At 34.6% G+C, this 13,691-nt stretch overlaps 1 protein-coding gene, 2 long non-coding RNA genes and 1 other non-coding gene across 7 annotated transcripts; 2 read left to right on the forward strand and 2 right to left on the reverse strand.

Moving 5' to 3' along the window:
- Positions 1-2,031: 2,031 nt before the first annotated feature.
- On the forward strand, positions 2,032-2,914 carry LOC148761054 (uncharacterized). The gene is made up of 3 exons (XR_016028640.1): positions 2,032-2,173; positions 2,264-2,481; positions 2,579-2,914. It is a non-coding gene; the product is annotated as an uncharacterized LOC148761054 (long non-coding RNA).
- Positions 2,915-3,505: 591 nt separating this feature from the next.
- Positions 3,506-9,528, reverse strand: LOC18590778 (NOT2 / NOT3 / NOT5 family). 4 transcript variants are annotated; one of them, XM_007016501.3, is made up of 14 exons: positions 9,348-9,528; positions 8,183-8,326; positions 7,601-7,670; positions 7,310-7,488; positions 6,750-7,131; positions 6,114-6,326; positions 5,930-6,025; positions 5,560-5,648; positions 5,173-5,358; positions 4,349-4,771; positions 4,201-4,253; positions 4,067-4,108; positions 3,836-3,980; positions 3,506-3,707 (listed from the first exon to the last, which is right to left on the reverse strand). In XM_007016501.3, exons 2-14 carry the CDS (start codon positions 8,198-8,200, stop codon positions 3,648-3,650), a joined length of 1,956 nt encoding a protein of 651 aa, XP_007016563.1. In that variant the 5' UTR covers positions 8,201-8,326; positions 9,348-9,528; the 3' UTR covers positions 3,506-3,647. The 4 variants fall into 4 exon arrangements, with proteins under 4 accessions (XP_007016563.1, XP_017983589.1, XP_007016564.1 ...); XM_018128100.2 differs by having other exon boundaries at positions 6,123-6,326; positions 7,562-7,670; XM_007016502.3 differs by having other exon boundaries at positions 5,248-5,358; positions 7,562-7,670.
- LOC148761055 (small nucleolar RNA snoR35) lies at positions 7,562-7,642 on the forward strand. The gene has a single exon (XR_016028707.1). It is a non-coding gene; the product is annotated as a small nucleolar RNA snoR35 (small nucleolar RNA).
- Positions 9,529-10,291: 763 nt separating the features above from the next.
- LOC18590779 (uncharacterized) lies at positions 10,292-11,339 on the reverse strand. Its single transcript, XR_001929303.2, has 3 exons — positions 11,179-11,339; positions 10,737-11,056; positions 10,292-10,573 (listed from the first exon to the last, which is right to left on the reverse strand). It is a non-coding gene; the product is annotated as an uncharacterized LOC18590779 (long non-coding RNA).
- Between the last annotated feature and the right edge of the window lie 2,352 nt (positions 11,340-13,691).

The raw sequence follows: 13,691 nt of genomic DNA on the forward strand, positions 1-13,691 counted from the left end.
GTAGACAAATATTTACATCATGACAGATCAGTTTCTGAAAAAGACATAAATCTCCTGTTAATGCATCAAGCCTTGAATTATAGAAGATCTTTTCTTTTCTTAGACAACAATCTTGGAACTTACACAAAGTACAACAGAAGTGTGAATGCCAATGCAGGAAGTTGTTTTTACTACCTTTTTAAACCAACTTCTTGGCCAATACCATGACGAAGCTGACAATAACAGGAAGCCCAATCTGACATTGTCTTTGTGATCATCAAAACGTGTGAGGTCCACTACCCTGTTGCCTTCCTCGCTACTACTTTTCCTATTTAAGTGCATCGTATAGTCCTCAAAAAGACAGCTTATTAGTTAATCAGTATCTAATGACAGGTCCTGAGAAAGAGCTTCAATGAGAAACTCCTTGTTTCTGATTTTCTTTGTTCTAAAAGGCCTATCTCAAGGTATGCTATTAAATTAATGCACTCGGCTCTTCTTTCCTTACCCCGGCCTTTCTGAGTCTGCATTATTGGGTTTGCACTCTCTGTCCTCACTCTTTAAAGAATCTATTTTATGGTTTCCTTTCTCTATATAGTCTGTACACTTTGAACTTTCTAATCTTATAGAGATTCATTTGCACATCTGATTTCATATTGCAAACAGTCTTAATACATAACCATGTGTTGCAAAAAAAAAAAAAAATCATCTGCTAAACATTTCAATTCTGATAGATACTTTGAATGGCTGCAACAGATACATCAGAATGGGTGAGAACAGACTGTGGATCAGGGCCCAGCTACTCTGATGAAAGTGGGTTTTGGCAGGCAGATGAGGATTTTATCAGAACAGGTGAAAACTATGTCGTGTCACTAAACAGCCTTACCTTACTAATACAACAATTTACTACCCTACGCGCCTTCACCGAACAAAACAAGAATTGCTACTCTTTGCCTAACACAACATCCATCTGATATTTCATAAGAGCTACTTTCTTGTATGGTAACTATGATGGACTCTCCAATCCACCAACGTTTGACCTTGAGTTTAATGGGAGCAAGTGGGCTACTGTTGTAACTGACACGTCTACAATTTCCTATTACGAAATGATTTATGTAGCCAAAGGGGATACTACCAGTATATGTTTGGCTCGAACTCATGATAAGCAGTTCCCCTTTATCACCCTCTTGAAATCCTGGCCAGTTCCTGATAAAATCTATGCCCAGATGACAACAGATAGAGCCTGGTTCAATGGCTACAGATACAACTATGGAGCAGCACCCGAGGAATGGATTCTAGAGTAAGATCCCATAATTGCATAACGTGGGAGTGAACAGAGAAGAAAAGAAAATTTTAATCCTTAAAATGACAGCACCAATGTATCTTATCTGTCAGGTACCCTGTTGATACCCACAACCGCGAATGGAAACCAATGACTCCGCCTGGCTCGGTGGCAATAACTGCAACTTTTGCCTCTCTTACTGCAACAACCGCTAATGATTCCCCAGTTTTAGCTATAATCCAAGCAGTTCAAGCTCTAAGTCCATCAGACAGAATCGAATTGCCTTTCACATTTAGCAAAACGAACCACCTTAATCACGTGGAACTGTACTTCACTGAGTCTCTGGATACAACTGTAAATAGATCATTCAATAAACGTGAATAATGAGATTGCATACGCAATCAGCCCTGTGTATCAGAGGTGTGATGGCGTGTGGATAAATGTCACGTCTGTTGGTACTTCGGAATTGAACATTGAGCTAGTTTCAACCAACAATTCCGCACTGCCTCCGGTAATAAGCCCAATCGAAGTATACACAGCTAGCAATCCTCTTGTCGCAGTATATGCATCAAAAGATGACTGTAAGTGGCATTTTCCACTCTTGATCTTCCACTGTCATATATATATATATATACACACACTCGTCGGCTAAGTCGAAAGCTAAGTTTGTTAAACAGTGGATGGACTAGCAGTGTTGATAAACGCCTTCAAGCAGCTAGATGAATGGAGCGGGGAACCATGTCTTCCAAATGACACAGTCTGGCAATGGGTGAACTGAGGTGGAGATAACCCTCCAGTTTTCAGCCAAATGGTTGCCCTGGAAACAACGTTCATTTTGTTCTGCAGATATCTCTCGGGATACGGTCTTGATGGTCCTCTCCCAGATTTTAGCCAAATGGTTGCCCTGGAAACAATGTAAAAGTTTCTTGGCCTTCTTAGAACATATTATATTCTTTACATTATATGCTTAATGCATTGTACTGTTGTGCTTCCTTCTTGCTTCAGAGATCTGCGGAACAACAGCCTAGATGGTCCGATTCCAGATTTTCTGGGAAAGCTGCCCAATCTAAGGCGAGTCAACGTATATGGACAAGTAACATGACTCATTACTCTGTCACCTCGGTTCAATGATATATCTTTCTCTTTCTCAGTGACCTCCGTGATAATCGTTTTACCGGCGATGTTCTGCAAAGTATAACCGGAAATAAACAACTAAAATACATGTAAGCAAGGCCCATAATTTGACACTTGACTCAAATTCAGGCATGAAAAATCGCTGTAATCAAACCTTATTTTTTCACTTTTATTATTTCTTTGCAGGATTGGAAACAAGGGGATGAATCAATCCAGGGGTGAAAGATTGGCCTTGATAGTCGGGTTGGCTGTTGGTTTACCTATATTCCTAGTATTTGTAATTTTCCTTGTTTATTTCTTAGTTCGAAAACAGAAAACACTCACTCAAGGACAAGTGACAGAAGTGGAGGTAGGCGGCGGACAGCCTCAGGAGGGGATGGTTTCCACCACTCTGAGCACAGAAGCATTGTTTAGGCCATCATCACTGGCCATTGAACATACTTCGTCTATGTCAAATGGAGATGGTGTCGCAACCGATCCTGGTTCTTCACACATACATCACCTACCGCTGGAAAATGATGATCCAGGATCAATGTCAACCGTGGAAGAAACATCTATGGATGCTAATGCGGGAAGCGTTTATTATCATACACCCTTCGTGCAAATGATTGATGAGGAAGAGCTTAATGACCTGCTTCGACAGCATCGTCAGAATTAATTTTGCACATGTTTATGCATCACATGTACATATCACTTGATTCCAAGTTTTGAATGCAATCAACTTGTCCGTCTTAGAGAAAACAAAGCAATAAAAGATCATCCTCAAAATTCCTAGCATTTCGCATTTTTCCTATTCATTTCCATTGTTTTAGGATGCAACATAGTTATTGAATTGCACATAAAATTACCTGTCACCGAATATACTTTCATGCTAGAAACATGGAAGTGCTTGAAGAACTGAATACAAATGGCGTAAACCCTGTAATAGTTAAAACCAATAATACTGATGATACTTTAAACAGAAAGGGGTTGAACCATTGAAGGCACTGGGATAGGAGGACTCTAAAACAAGTCCTTGAATCCTAGGGGCTTGAATGACTGGCTAGAGTAGCATAGATGGTAATTATGGTACTAACAGTTATCGCGCATTAGATTTTTCATTGCTATGGAGGAGAAAACTGAAAAGCGACCTCATTGATAAAAGATTAATAGATGCTGAAATTGCTAAATCCGAAAAACACTAATGCTGCAAACTGATGTCCTAATGAATGAGTTACATGCTTAAGCTTTACATTTTAAATGACAAAAAAACTTGTTAATGTTGAGGTAAAGCTGGTCTCTTTTCCAACGCCTCGTATTGGATAACAAAATTATCCTGCAGTCAAGATAATACAGTCAGCATTCAGCAACTAGAGTCTCAGCAAGAAGCAACATGAACTTTCAAAAGAAAACAGAAAGTAAGAAGCAACATAAGTAATGCCAAAGGAATAGAGCATGTCCAACCTTACGGATTGTTTCGAATGAGCTTGGATCAAAACAGTGATAAGAAGATCTCTCATACGTGTTTGTCTTGACAAGTGGCTCCAAATTAGGGACTCTTAAGAACCACAATCTGTGCTCCTTGTGGTAAAACCAGCCTCTGTTATAACTGCCCACAAGAAGTGTTAAATGAAGGTTGGAAAAAAGAATGTGCATAAATATCACACAATGCAATTCATTCAGTAGAAAGCATACAGTTCATTTGCAGCATATAATTGAGCTTCGTCTTTTGGCATGCTGCATTAGAAACAGAGAAATACGAATGGCTAAGAATAAGATCTTGGAATATACAATACAAAAGCAACCAACATATAGAAGTACAAACACACCTGTAAAAGATATAGAATAATGTGTCCACTGTGAACTTAGAAAAATAACCTTGCTGCATACACCAAAAAAAAATCAGAACTACAGAAGAAAATTCAGACACTTGCATTAAGCAGGTTCTCAAAGGGCGAAAAGAGGAGAACAGCTCACATGTAAAGCTGGTGGTTGCTTAGCATAATAACATTGTGGCACTGTGAACTCTGGGTCACCCTTAGCTGGTTCATCAGACCATGGAGAACCAAAATTCTTGTGAAGATTTTCCGAGGAATTCAAATTTAACCCAAGTGTTGTCAGATCAATTCCAAGAGCAAGGGAAGTCAAATCAGGATCACTCATCCTAATTACACTTAGCAAACCAAGTAACCCAAAAGGATCTGGATTAGACTGTGCAGCCTGCATTGATTTCACGCCCGGTTCCCTAAATGACTGATTGACAGCTGATATCTGTTGCAGTCGAAACTGGGACTGGTTTGGGTGTTGCTGATACTGTTGGATGATCGGGTCATAACCCATACCAGAAACCGTATTTTGTGAGTTTAGAGGTCTTAGCCCAATCCCAGGTGGTCCGCTTGTCTGAAACAAAAATGAGAGGATTGGTTAGGACCAATTCTATTTATCATCTACAAATAAGATAAAAACATCAATGCACACATGAACAATGTTATCATAAGAAATTCAAATCAATTGCTTCAACTTTCAACGGATCCTTTCTTTCCCATGCTGTACTAAGATTAAACGAAAAGGATGAATTTCACTTTCTTCCAGTCAGACCAACACTGAATCTCCAATCAGTCCACCTACTGAAACACTCTTCACATATGAATTATGATGTTTTAAATCAATTATGAATCTGTGCTCCCATGTACCATTTGAGAAAGATGCAGACCAAAAAAAAAGAGACATTTTTCCCTGTACCCCTAATAACCTCTTAGTTACATTTGCAAGAAACCATTTACAGCACCAGACTACCACACCTGCGAGTGGTAGCTCGAATGTGAAGATGGGAAAATATCTGAGCCATGTAAATGGAGAAGATCTTGGTTGTTTACAGGTGAAAAGGAGACACCACTACTACTGGCTGATGGAGCATGTTGCTGTTGCTGCTGTGGGCGATGAGATGAATAGGATCCACCCAAGTTAAACCCTGCAGATCTCCCCATCTGTGCAAATTACACACAAGTATTAGAGAAAACTCATAATTGATACAGCCCGATAATATTAAATTTTACTCTATTTTTTTAAGAAAATGAAGAAGAAAAGGAAATAAATAACCCATAACATGTACAGCATGGAATCATTCAAAGAAATAAGAATATAAAAATAAACCAGAATTTTTAAAATTTGTAAAAGTAGAAACTCACAGAGAAGTGCTGCGATTGCATCATTGACATGGTATTGTCATGAAGTTGTTCTTTCTGGTGCAAATCCATTGCATAATCAGCATTACCACCTGTACAATGGATAATAATATGGTCAAGAACACAATGGTTAAAAAAACAATAATAGCATCATGCAAATGAAAAGTAAGCTATTAAATGCATTGATAAAACTACTATAAAGATTCAGTAGAGACAGCTAATATGCTAGAACGACTTTAAAACTAAGTACTGATATAACTTGAAGCTAGATTCTAAAGTACACAAAAAGTAATAAATAAATACAGCATTAATTTCTGTGAACCAGTAAGTAAAATACATTAAATCAAAACCAGGTCAAAGAATATCCGTGCACCTTTAAATCCGGGTAAAGCAGGGAAATCTTCATTTTGAATACTGAACTCTTGGTTTTGTTGAACAATGGGACTAAGACCTTGTTTTCGTAATGAACCTGAAATTTATGAACTTAAATTATTAGAACTTCAGCAACAGGAAAAAAGACAAATAAAAAAAGAAAGAAGGCCTCTTTCTTCAATTACCCAATTGACCTTGAGGACCTCCAGCAGAACTAGGACGACTTGTCAACTGGGGGAAATCATTATTTATGTCAAAAGGGGAATTGTCATTTGTGTTCACATCATTCAGCATTCCCATAGAGCTAAGATTGTTCACAGCTTGAACATGGCTTTGGGAAAGTGGACCCCCAGCAGCAGGATAAGAACTGCCCAGCATCGAAATTACCTGAGGAGATCCTGAATCCAGAGAGTGTCATTCATGTTAACTTAGCTAAACCAGTAAATCCACAAGATATAAATTCAATCATATAAACGCAATAATCCAAACAATAAAAAAATGAAACATGTAGTCAGGATCAGCTAACAATAAGAATCACATCAACTTCTAATACTGAGAAGTCAGAAGAGAGCAGCCACGAAGAACAATGCAAGAAAGGAAGCCAGAATACTCCTCAACCTCAACTATAAAGAAATTGAGAGAGACAGAGAGGTGGTAAATTAACCAAAAATATGCACATCATACTGATTTGTGCTAAAAAAATATTACTATAATAAATAAAAATAGAATGCAAGGGCATTTATAGCCAGCAGCAATAGTAACAAAACTTGTTTTGCTCAAGCCAACAACAAAATATAGGGGTAATAGTTCATGGATCATACCTTGTGGAAGCACACCACTCATCAATCGATTCTGTCCCTGCACACTTAAACTTCCAGATCCACTATTGGCACCTAAATTCAAACGAGATGCAAGACCAGGTACAGATAATCCTCCTCCAGAGCTTATGCTCCTCCCAATGTTGCCTCCACCAACCATGTTTCCCATAGAACTTGTTATCCTAGGACCTGCATTTCCCAAAATTGGGGATACTCCCAATCCTGGAACTGCATTCCGGTTACCAATTGCAGCAGAGGTTGGCAGAATCCCAGGTATAGAACCACCAACTCCATTTGTGTTACTACTAAATCCAGGGTTTCCTACAACACTAATACCTCCTCTATTTGTTACTCCTGAATGTCCATGGGAGCTGCCATGAGATAACTGCAAAAGTGGCATCCATAAGAAAATGAAGTACATAGTAAAAGAATGTAAGATTTTTATTTTCTCCTATTATTTTCATTTTTATGTGTGTTTGCCCTATTGCCCATGCATGAGGGGGCAAGGAAACATGCAGCGTAAAAAGGTCCCAATCACAATATGGAAGGAATATTACACGTACCTGAGAAAGAGCAACAGGTAGATTATTTGATGTAAATCGTCCACCAGAAAGGCTCCCAGTAGGCTGTTGAACCCCACCAGACGGAACATTATTTAATGTTGAGTTTCTTGATGTAAGCGTACCAGGCATGTTGGGAACATTAAAGCTGCCATGAATATTATGCAGGCCCTGAATAGTTCCTGCATAAACAAAATGCAATTGCATGAGTTTAGAAGACCATAGATGAGTGGAAATCCAGTCAAATCTACCCACCAGTGTGATGGAAAACAGGGGAGGCTGCACCAGACTGACCAGAGAAAGATGTAGCAAAAGAACGCCCGCTACTGTCTGGAAGATTTGATGCTGATCCGTTGATAGAAGACTGCAGTCAGATGCACATTATAGTTTCCAGTTAAAAAATAGACATGTAATTAAAAATACAAACCAGAATGTTCCAGGAAAAAGAATACAGACAACAGATATGTACCACATTCCGATTTGATTGTAAATATCAATTAAAAGATACAAGACCAAAAATAGAAGAAGATTTCTAAACATTCAACCATCTATGATCTAGAAATGCCACCAATTTACTTTTCAAGGAACACATTCATACTCTAATGTACTAAAAATCAACATGCCATAACATATTAATATCAACAACAAGCACATTCACATATATATAAACATACAGAAGCAACAGAACCCAATATGTTGCATCTAAAAACCACAAAAAAAGGCATATCTAGTTATCTACCGCTCAAAGAATAAAGTGCACCTACAGAAGCAACATACTTCATTAAGATAACGGAAAAATAATTGGTCCAAGAAACTAGATTAATTTTCAAAAAAATTGCAATTCTAAATAAATTGTTCGGTTAAAAGTGACAATACATTAAGTAACCCCGACATTGCACAGGTGTCAATAGGTCATGCAAAAAATCATTCCTTGTTGAGAAGCAGCCCTTGGATGTCTTGAGTATAAATACACTGAATCCTGATTTGAGAAGCCGGTTACAATGAGTATCAGCTTATAGCCTGAAAAGGACAACATGATTGTAAGAAACTAACCCCAAAATGCTATAAAGGAGGGGAGGACTTCACGGCAGTCAATGCTGAACCAAACCCAATGTCAGTAGCAATACACTCCCAAAATACTTAAGATACATATAACAACAATAAACTAAACTTTTTCTTCCTATTTAGGCTATGTAATTGACACTTGAGAAAAAATATCCAGTTAAGATTCTCAAAATCACATTCTTTTTATACCACTCATTTTTTTCTCAAATTAAATGCTAACCAAAGAATAAAAAAATCGAGAGACATATTACAATGTAACATATCTTAAAATTAATGGGCTTTTATCTGCTCCTTCTTTAAAAAATATAGGCAGATAGCATTCCCAATAAATCAAACTCTATAGCACATATTTGAAATCCTTTGGCCTTGAAACCTTTACTCAGTATTGAAATTAAGAAAATTTTTCATGATAAGAAAAGACAGCAATGTTCAAACAAGTATAACAAATAACATCAATAAAACAAAACCATTTGGAGTGACAACAAATGAGAAAACAAACAAGAAAAGAGAGAATAAGTGCAATTCAGTGAAGGTCATCCCAACAAACTAATCATTTGGTTTTTAATAAATGAGAAGAAAATGGACTTTTATTAAATTCCTCATTTCCAATAACTAAATCCTCAAATATTTTGAAAAGTATTGAATAAAAAACCCTTAGACTACCATTCAGGTCAGTTCAGTTGAGCTAATCGAAAGGACGGTATCCACATTTTTCCTACAGTTTCTCAGTAGCCAAACAGCGACTTAAAACACAATCTCCACTATCCGTTATATTCCTTTTAAAAAATATTCAAAGAAAATTTAAAAAATATCAAAATTCACAAAAGAACACAAATCTAAAATCTTCACTGAGAAAATGAACAAAAAAAATAATAGATCGTAAAAAAATTTAAAAAAAAAGAGAGATGAACTCAGTGCGATTGAAGATCGAAATCAGACGAGTTAAGATCGACTCGGAACAGAGAGTGAGGGTTACCTCAAAGGTAGATCAACGAGCGAGAGTGATATTTAATTTTCCTTCTATTTGTCCTGTGAGCTAAGTCAAAGAGCGAGTTCTTGCGTTTTCCTTTGGGTTCAATTTCTCCTTTTTTTTTTTTTTTTTTTGCCCTAAATCGAATGAGCGAAAGGAAGAGAACAAAATAAAGAGTCGAGCAGGGAAAGTAGAAAACATGGTTGCTTGTCGATGATAAGTATACTGGAAGATGGGCAATGTTCGCGTGCGGTGATGTTGCTTTCGTTTACTGTGGTCGTCGACTTATTGACCTTTGGATGTGAGGAGTTTTTATCGATCTTGAAGGGTTTATGTGAGACGTGATTTAGGAGATTTTGACTTGTGGTGAAATTTTTATTGAGAAGGGATAAGTTACAAATATGCTTTATGTTTCCCAAATATTTGAAATTTCTTTTTTCATGGAATAATTTATGAGGAAAATCTTTGTTTGAGACTAAAGGGCAAGTCGAGATTTTTATTTATTATTATTAAAATTAAATCATTATGATATCTGATTATTTTATTGTTAAAACTCATAATGTTACATCAATTTTCTGTATTTGTTATGAAAATTTTGAGTTTATGAATTTAACTTTTAAGATGATGTAAGAGAAAAATTAAGATTTTTTTATTTTATAATATCTTAATATAATATTATTAAAGTTCATAATGATATATTACTTTTATTTTGAAATGTAATTTATATATATTTAAACTTTTTAACAAAAGATTTTACATCGTGAAATGTATAAGATTTATCAAGTCTCAAATTTAATTATTTTAATATTTCTCAAATATATTTCAAATATATTATGTGATTTTAAGAATATATATTTTAAGTTTAATCTCATAATTTATTAAGAAAATTGAGGTGGGCTCAATACAATAATTTAATCCAACCATAGGTTTGAACTTTTATTATTAAAATAATATACTAATCATAATTAAAAACAAAAAACTGAGTCAGAAAACAATGACATGGGCCAGGCTAAGCTAAGCCTAAGATTAAACATCAAAGCCCTAGCCTACCCAGAAGTCAACTGGTTTGTAGCCCCGGCCCAATCTAAGCTCTTCTCCGGCTGATTGCTCCACCTGGATGTTCACTCTAAAATCATTGACAAAACTCTGGGCCATAACGTTATTCGTCTCCTGCCGCTGCTTATCCCCTGCCTGTGGCTTACCATTAGGCATGTTGGCTCTTCTAGCTTGCCCTGAAATTAAACCCCAAAAGAAAAAACAGGGTGACATTGTTTCTTAAACAAAGCTAACATTCATTGTATTTTCAAACTAGGTTTTCTTTTTGTTAATTTCCTTGGAACTGTACTTTCAAGGAATTCCACTGTAGTAAAAAAGTGGCAGTTGCTTATTACTAACCTGCATTTGTGGTAGCAATGGCTGCTGCCGACTTTCTCTTCTGATAATTTCCATAGAAAAACTTGGAGGAGATGATTTCCCGTCATAGTTTCCATAGAAAAAACTCGCCCGGACAAGAACCTTAGAAAATTTGTGAGCTTCAATGGAGTAACAGCTTTTCTTCGTATCAGTGAAAACCCTTAAAGTGGTTATGGGTCGATACAATGGTGTGATAGATTCACCTCTACGGACTCACCATGTTGAATGTAGTTTTCATCCCCGACCCAACGAATGGAATAGCCATGACCGTTAAACATCAGATGCTCCACAGTCGATGCTCACTGAAATTCACCATAGCGAAAATGCTTTAACATTAACTTGTAAAACAATTCAACAAAATTAAACACCATGCAGGCAAACTAAAGAAAATATATGAGGCTTATATATATGCATATAAGCTTACCATCAGCGGTAAGAGTGGAAAATGCAGAAGCTGCTATGAGGATAAGAAATGAGAGATAGGTAGCCATGGCTGTTTGAGGGGAAGGATGGACAGTTGACATGCATAAGACTTGATGCCCTTAATTTAAATAGAAAAGTAGTGAAGTATTCACTATTTAGTCTAGGTCGACTATATATGACGTAGTCATGGGGTTATTATTCCAGCAAAAAGAACCAGAAGGTAATTACTCATGCCTGGTTTTTAGGATTTGGTGGATTATCTTCAATCCTCGATGACAAGTCATCATTGTTGTCCAAAATTGAAATTTGTCACACATATATAGCCAAACTGGTTAATATATATGAATTAATCAAGTTTTTGGTTTAATTGGTCGAGAGTAATAAGATTAGTAGCTAAGGTTATGCATTTGAGTCCATTTGAAATCAATATTTAATTTTCTATTTCAAAATACACATCATCACTCATGATTAAACTATTTATTTTTATTAATTAATTATAAAAATATTATCTTTTTATAAATAAATTGATAAACTTATACATGTTTGACATGAATGCTACCTCCTTTTGTATCATATTACACAGGTTGAGTTTGGAAGACTTTAGTCAATCAATACCTCAATTGTTCATATTTTCCCTAACACCATATTACACGGATTGAGTTTGGAAGACTTTATTCAATCAATGCCTCAATTGTTCAGTTTTCCCTAAAGTGTAGGGTGTTAGATATTTTCTTTCACTAGTAAGAGGTACAACATAGCAAAAGTTGCAATTTGCATTAAGCATGCATGTGGGACGGAACTAATCAACTTCTGTTTGAGGTCAAAGAGGAAGAAGAATAAAAATTAAAAATTTTTAAAATTAATATGTTGAATTTAACCAACAATTAAAATATTTATAATAGATAATAATTTTATATAACATATAAATAAAAAAAAAGACTTATAATAGTCCCTTAATTAGAAAAGTTAAAAAGTTGCGCTCGATGATGTTTGCTACTCTTATTCATAAGTTGAAATATTGAGACTTGCTGGCTCAACTGCAAGAAAATTATTTGAACGATTTGTATATTTTCTTTTAAAAAAATTGTTAATTATTTTCAAGTTACTCATACTTTAATCAAATTTGAAAAAAAATTAATGCAGTCAATATTCAATATTCTTATTTTATTTTTATTTAAACTTAAAATATTAAATATCAAACTATAATGCAACAAATATAAATAATTAAATACGATATATTATTAATAATTTCTTTTTATATAATCAAGATTGTTTAAAGATTAAATACTCAAGATAATTTCCTCTTATATACTCAAGATAATTTCCCTTCAACTAAATATAAAATGTAAAGCACATAAAAAATATACTTAAGATAATTTTCTCTTATATAATCAGGATTAATAAAAATAATCAAGATTAATAAAAAATTTATTGATTAAATTTTAAGCAACAACCAATTGTACAACGTACACTATAACTTATAGTTGAGAATCACATATATAATAAGTTTTTAATTCTTAAACACTAAAATCATGGAAAAAAAATCTAGGTAACAGAAAAAAATATATAGTCAGTAGAATATAGAACTCACATCACAAAAAAGAAAAAAGAAGAACATGGTTGATAGTTTGTAGAAATTTGAAGAAAAAAATCTATAGAAACTTATAACGTATGAACAAATAGAATAAAAATAAAAAAATTAATAATAATAGAAAGAAGAATATAAAAGAAAACCTTACCTTCTCTTAATTTCACACAAAGGTGGTGAGTGATATTCGTCCTTCATTGTCCAAGCTGACAAGTTTATAAATTTCTTTTGAAGAATAAAGTGTGTTTCGGTGGTGAGTTATAGAAAAGTAAAAATAAAAGAAAAAAAAGAAAAAGAAAAAAAAGTGGGGAGAAATTAAGATAAAGTTGAATAAGGATTGTAGAGTCATTTCATTAATTTTTTATTTATATTAATTATTAAATTAAAAAATTATAACTAAATACCTAAATAAGCTCCCAACTATATCAAAAAAGTCAATTTAACTTCTATTCTTTTATTGCCTTCAAATCAGCCCCTTAAATTTTATTTTAAGTTAAATAAACGTCTTAATTTTTATTTTGAGTCAAACAAACCCTTTCACTATTTGTTGACTAACTTTTTTTAGTTAACGGTACAGTCAACAATTCTTTACGTCACGTCCTCTATCATGTGGCATGTTGACTTGTTATTTTGATGACGTCAATGCTACGAAACAGATAACGTAGCATCAAAAACTATTAACTTGAAATTAGGTTTTTTCCTTTCCAAATGTCTAAAAATTATCAATTATGGATTTGAGACAAAAAAGTAAAAAAAATAATTATTTCAAATTGATTATATCATTTTTTAACTGATTACAATTCATCCTTCTTAACAAAAAAACCTTATTTAACTTTTCAGTTTGATTGAAACTATTGTTACTCGACTGAAAGTTAGTGTAAAGAAATCAGAAAATATTTAAAATGATTTTAAGAAGAAAAAGAGTA

This window comes from Theobroma cacao, chromosome 9, assembly GCF_053813885.1.
Source record: "Theobroma cacao isolate CCN51 chromosome 9, ASM5381388v1, whole genome shotgun sequence".
Taxonomy (NCBI): Eukaryota; Viridiplantae; Streptophyta; class Magnoliopsida; order Malvales; family Malvaceae; genus Theobroma; species Theobroma cacao.

Coding starts and splice junctions, on each gene's coding strand:
- LOC18590778 (XM_007016500.3), bottom strand. Junction 7,132..7,309: donor TACCTGTTGCTCTTTCTCAG/GTACGTGTAATA, acceptor CCACTTTTGCAG/TTATCTCATGGCAGCTCCCA. Junction 3,708..3,835: donor CATTCGAAACAATCCGTAAG/GTTGGACATGCT, acceptor TCTTGACTGCAG/GATAATTTTGTTATCCAATA.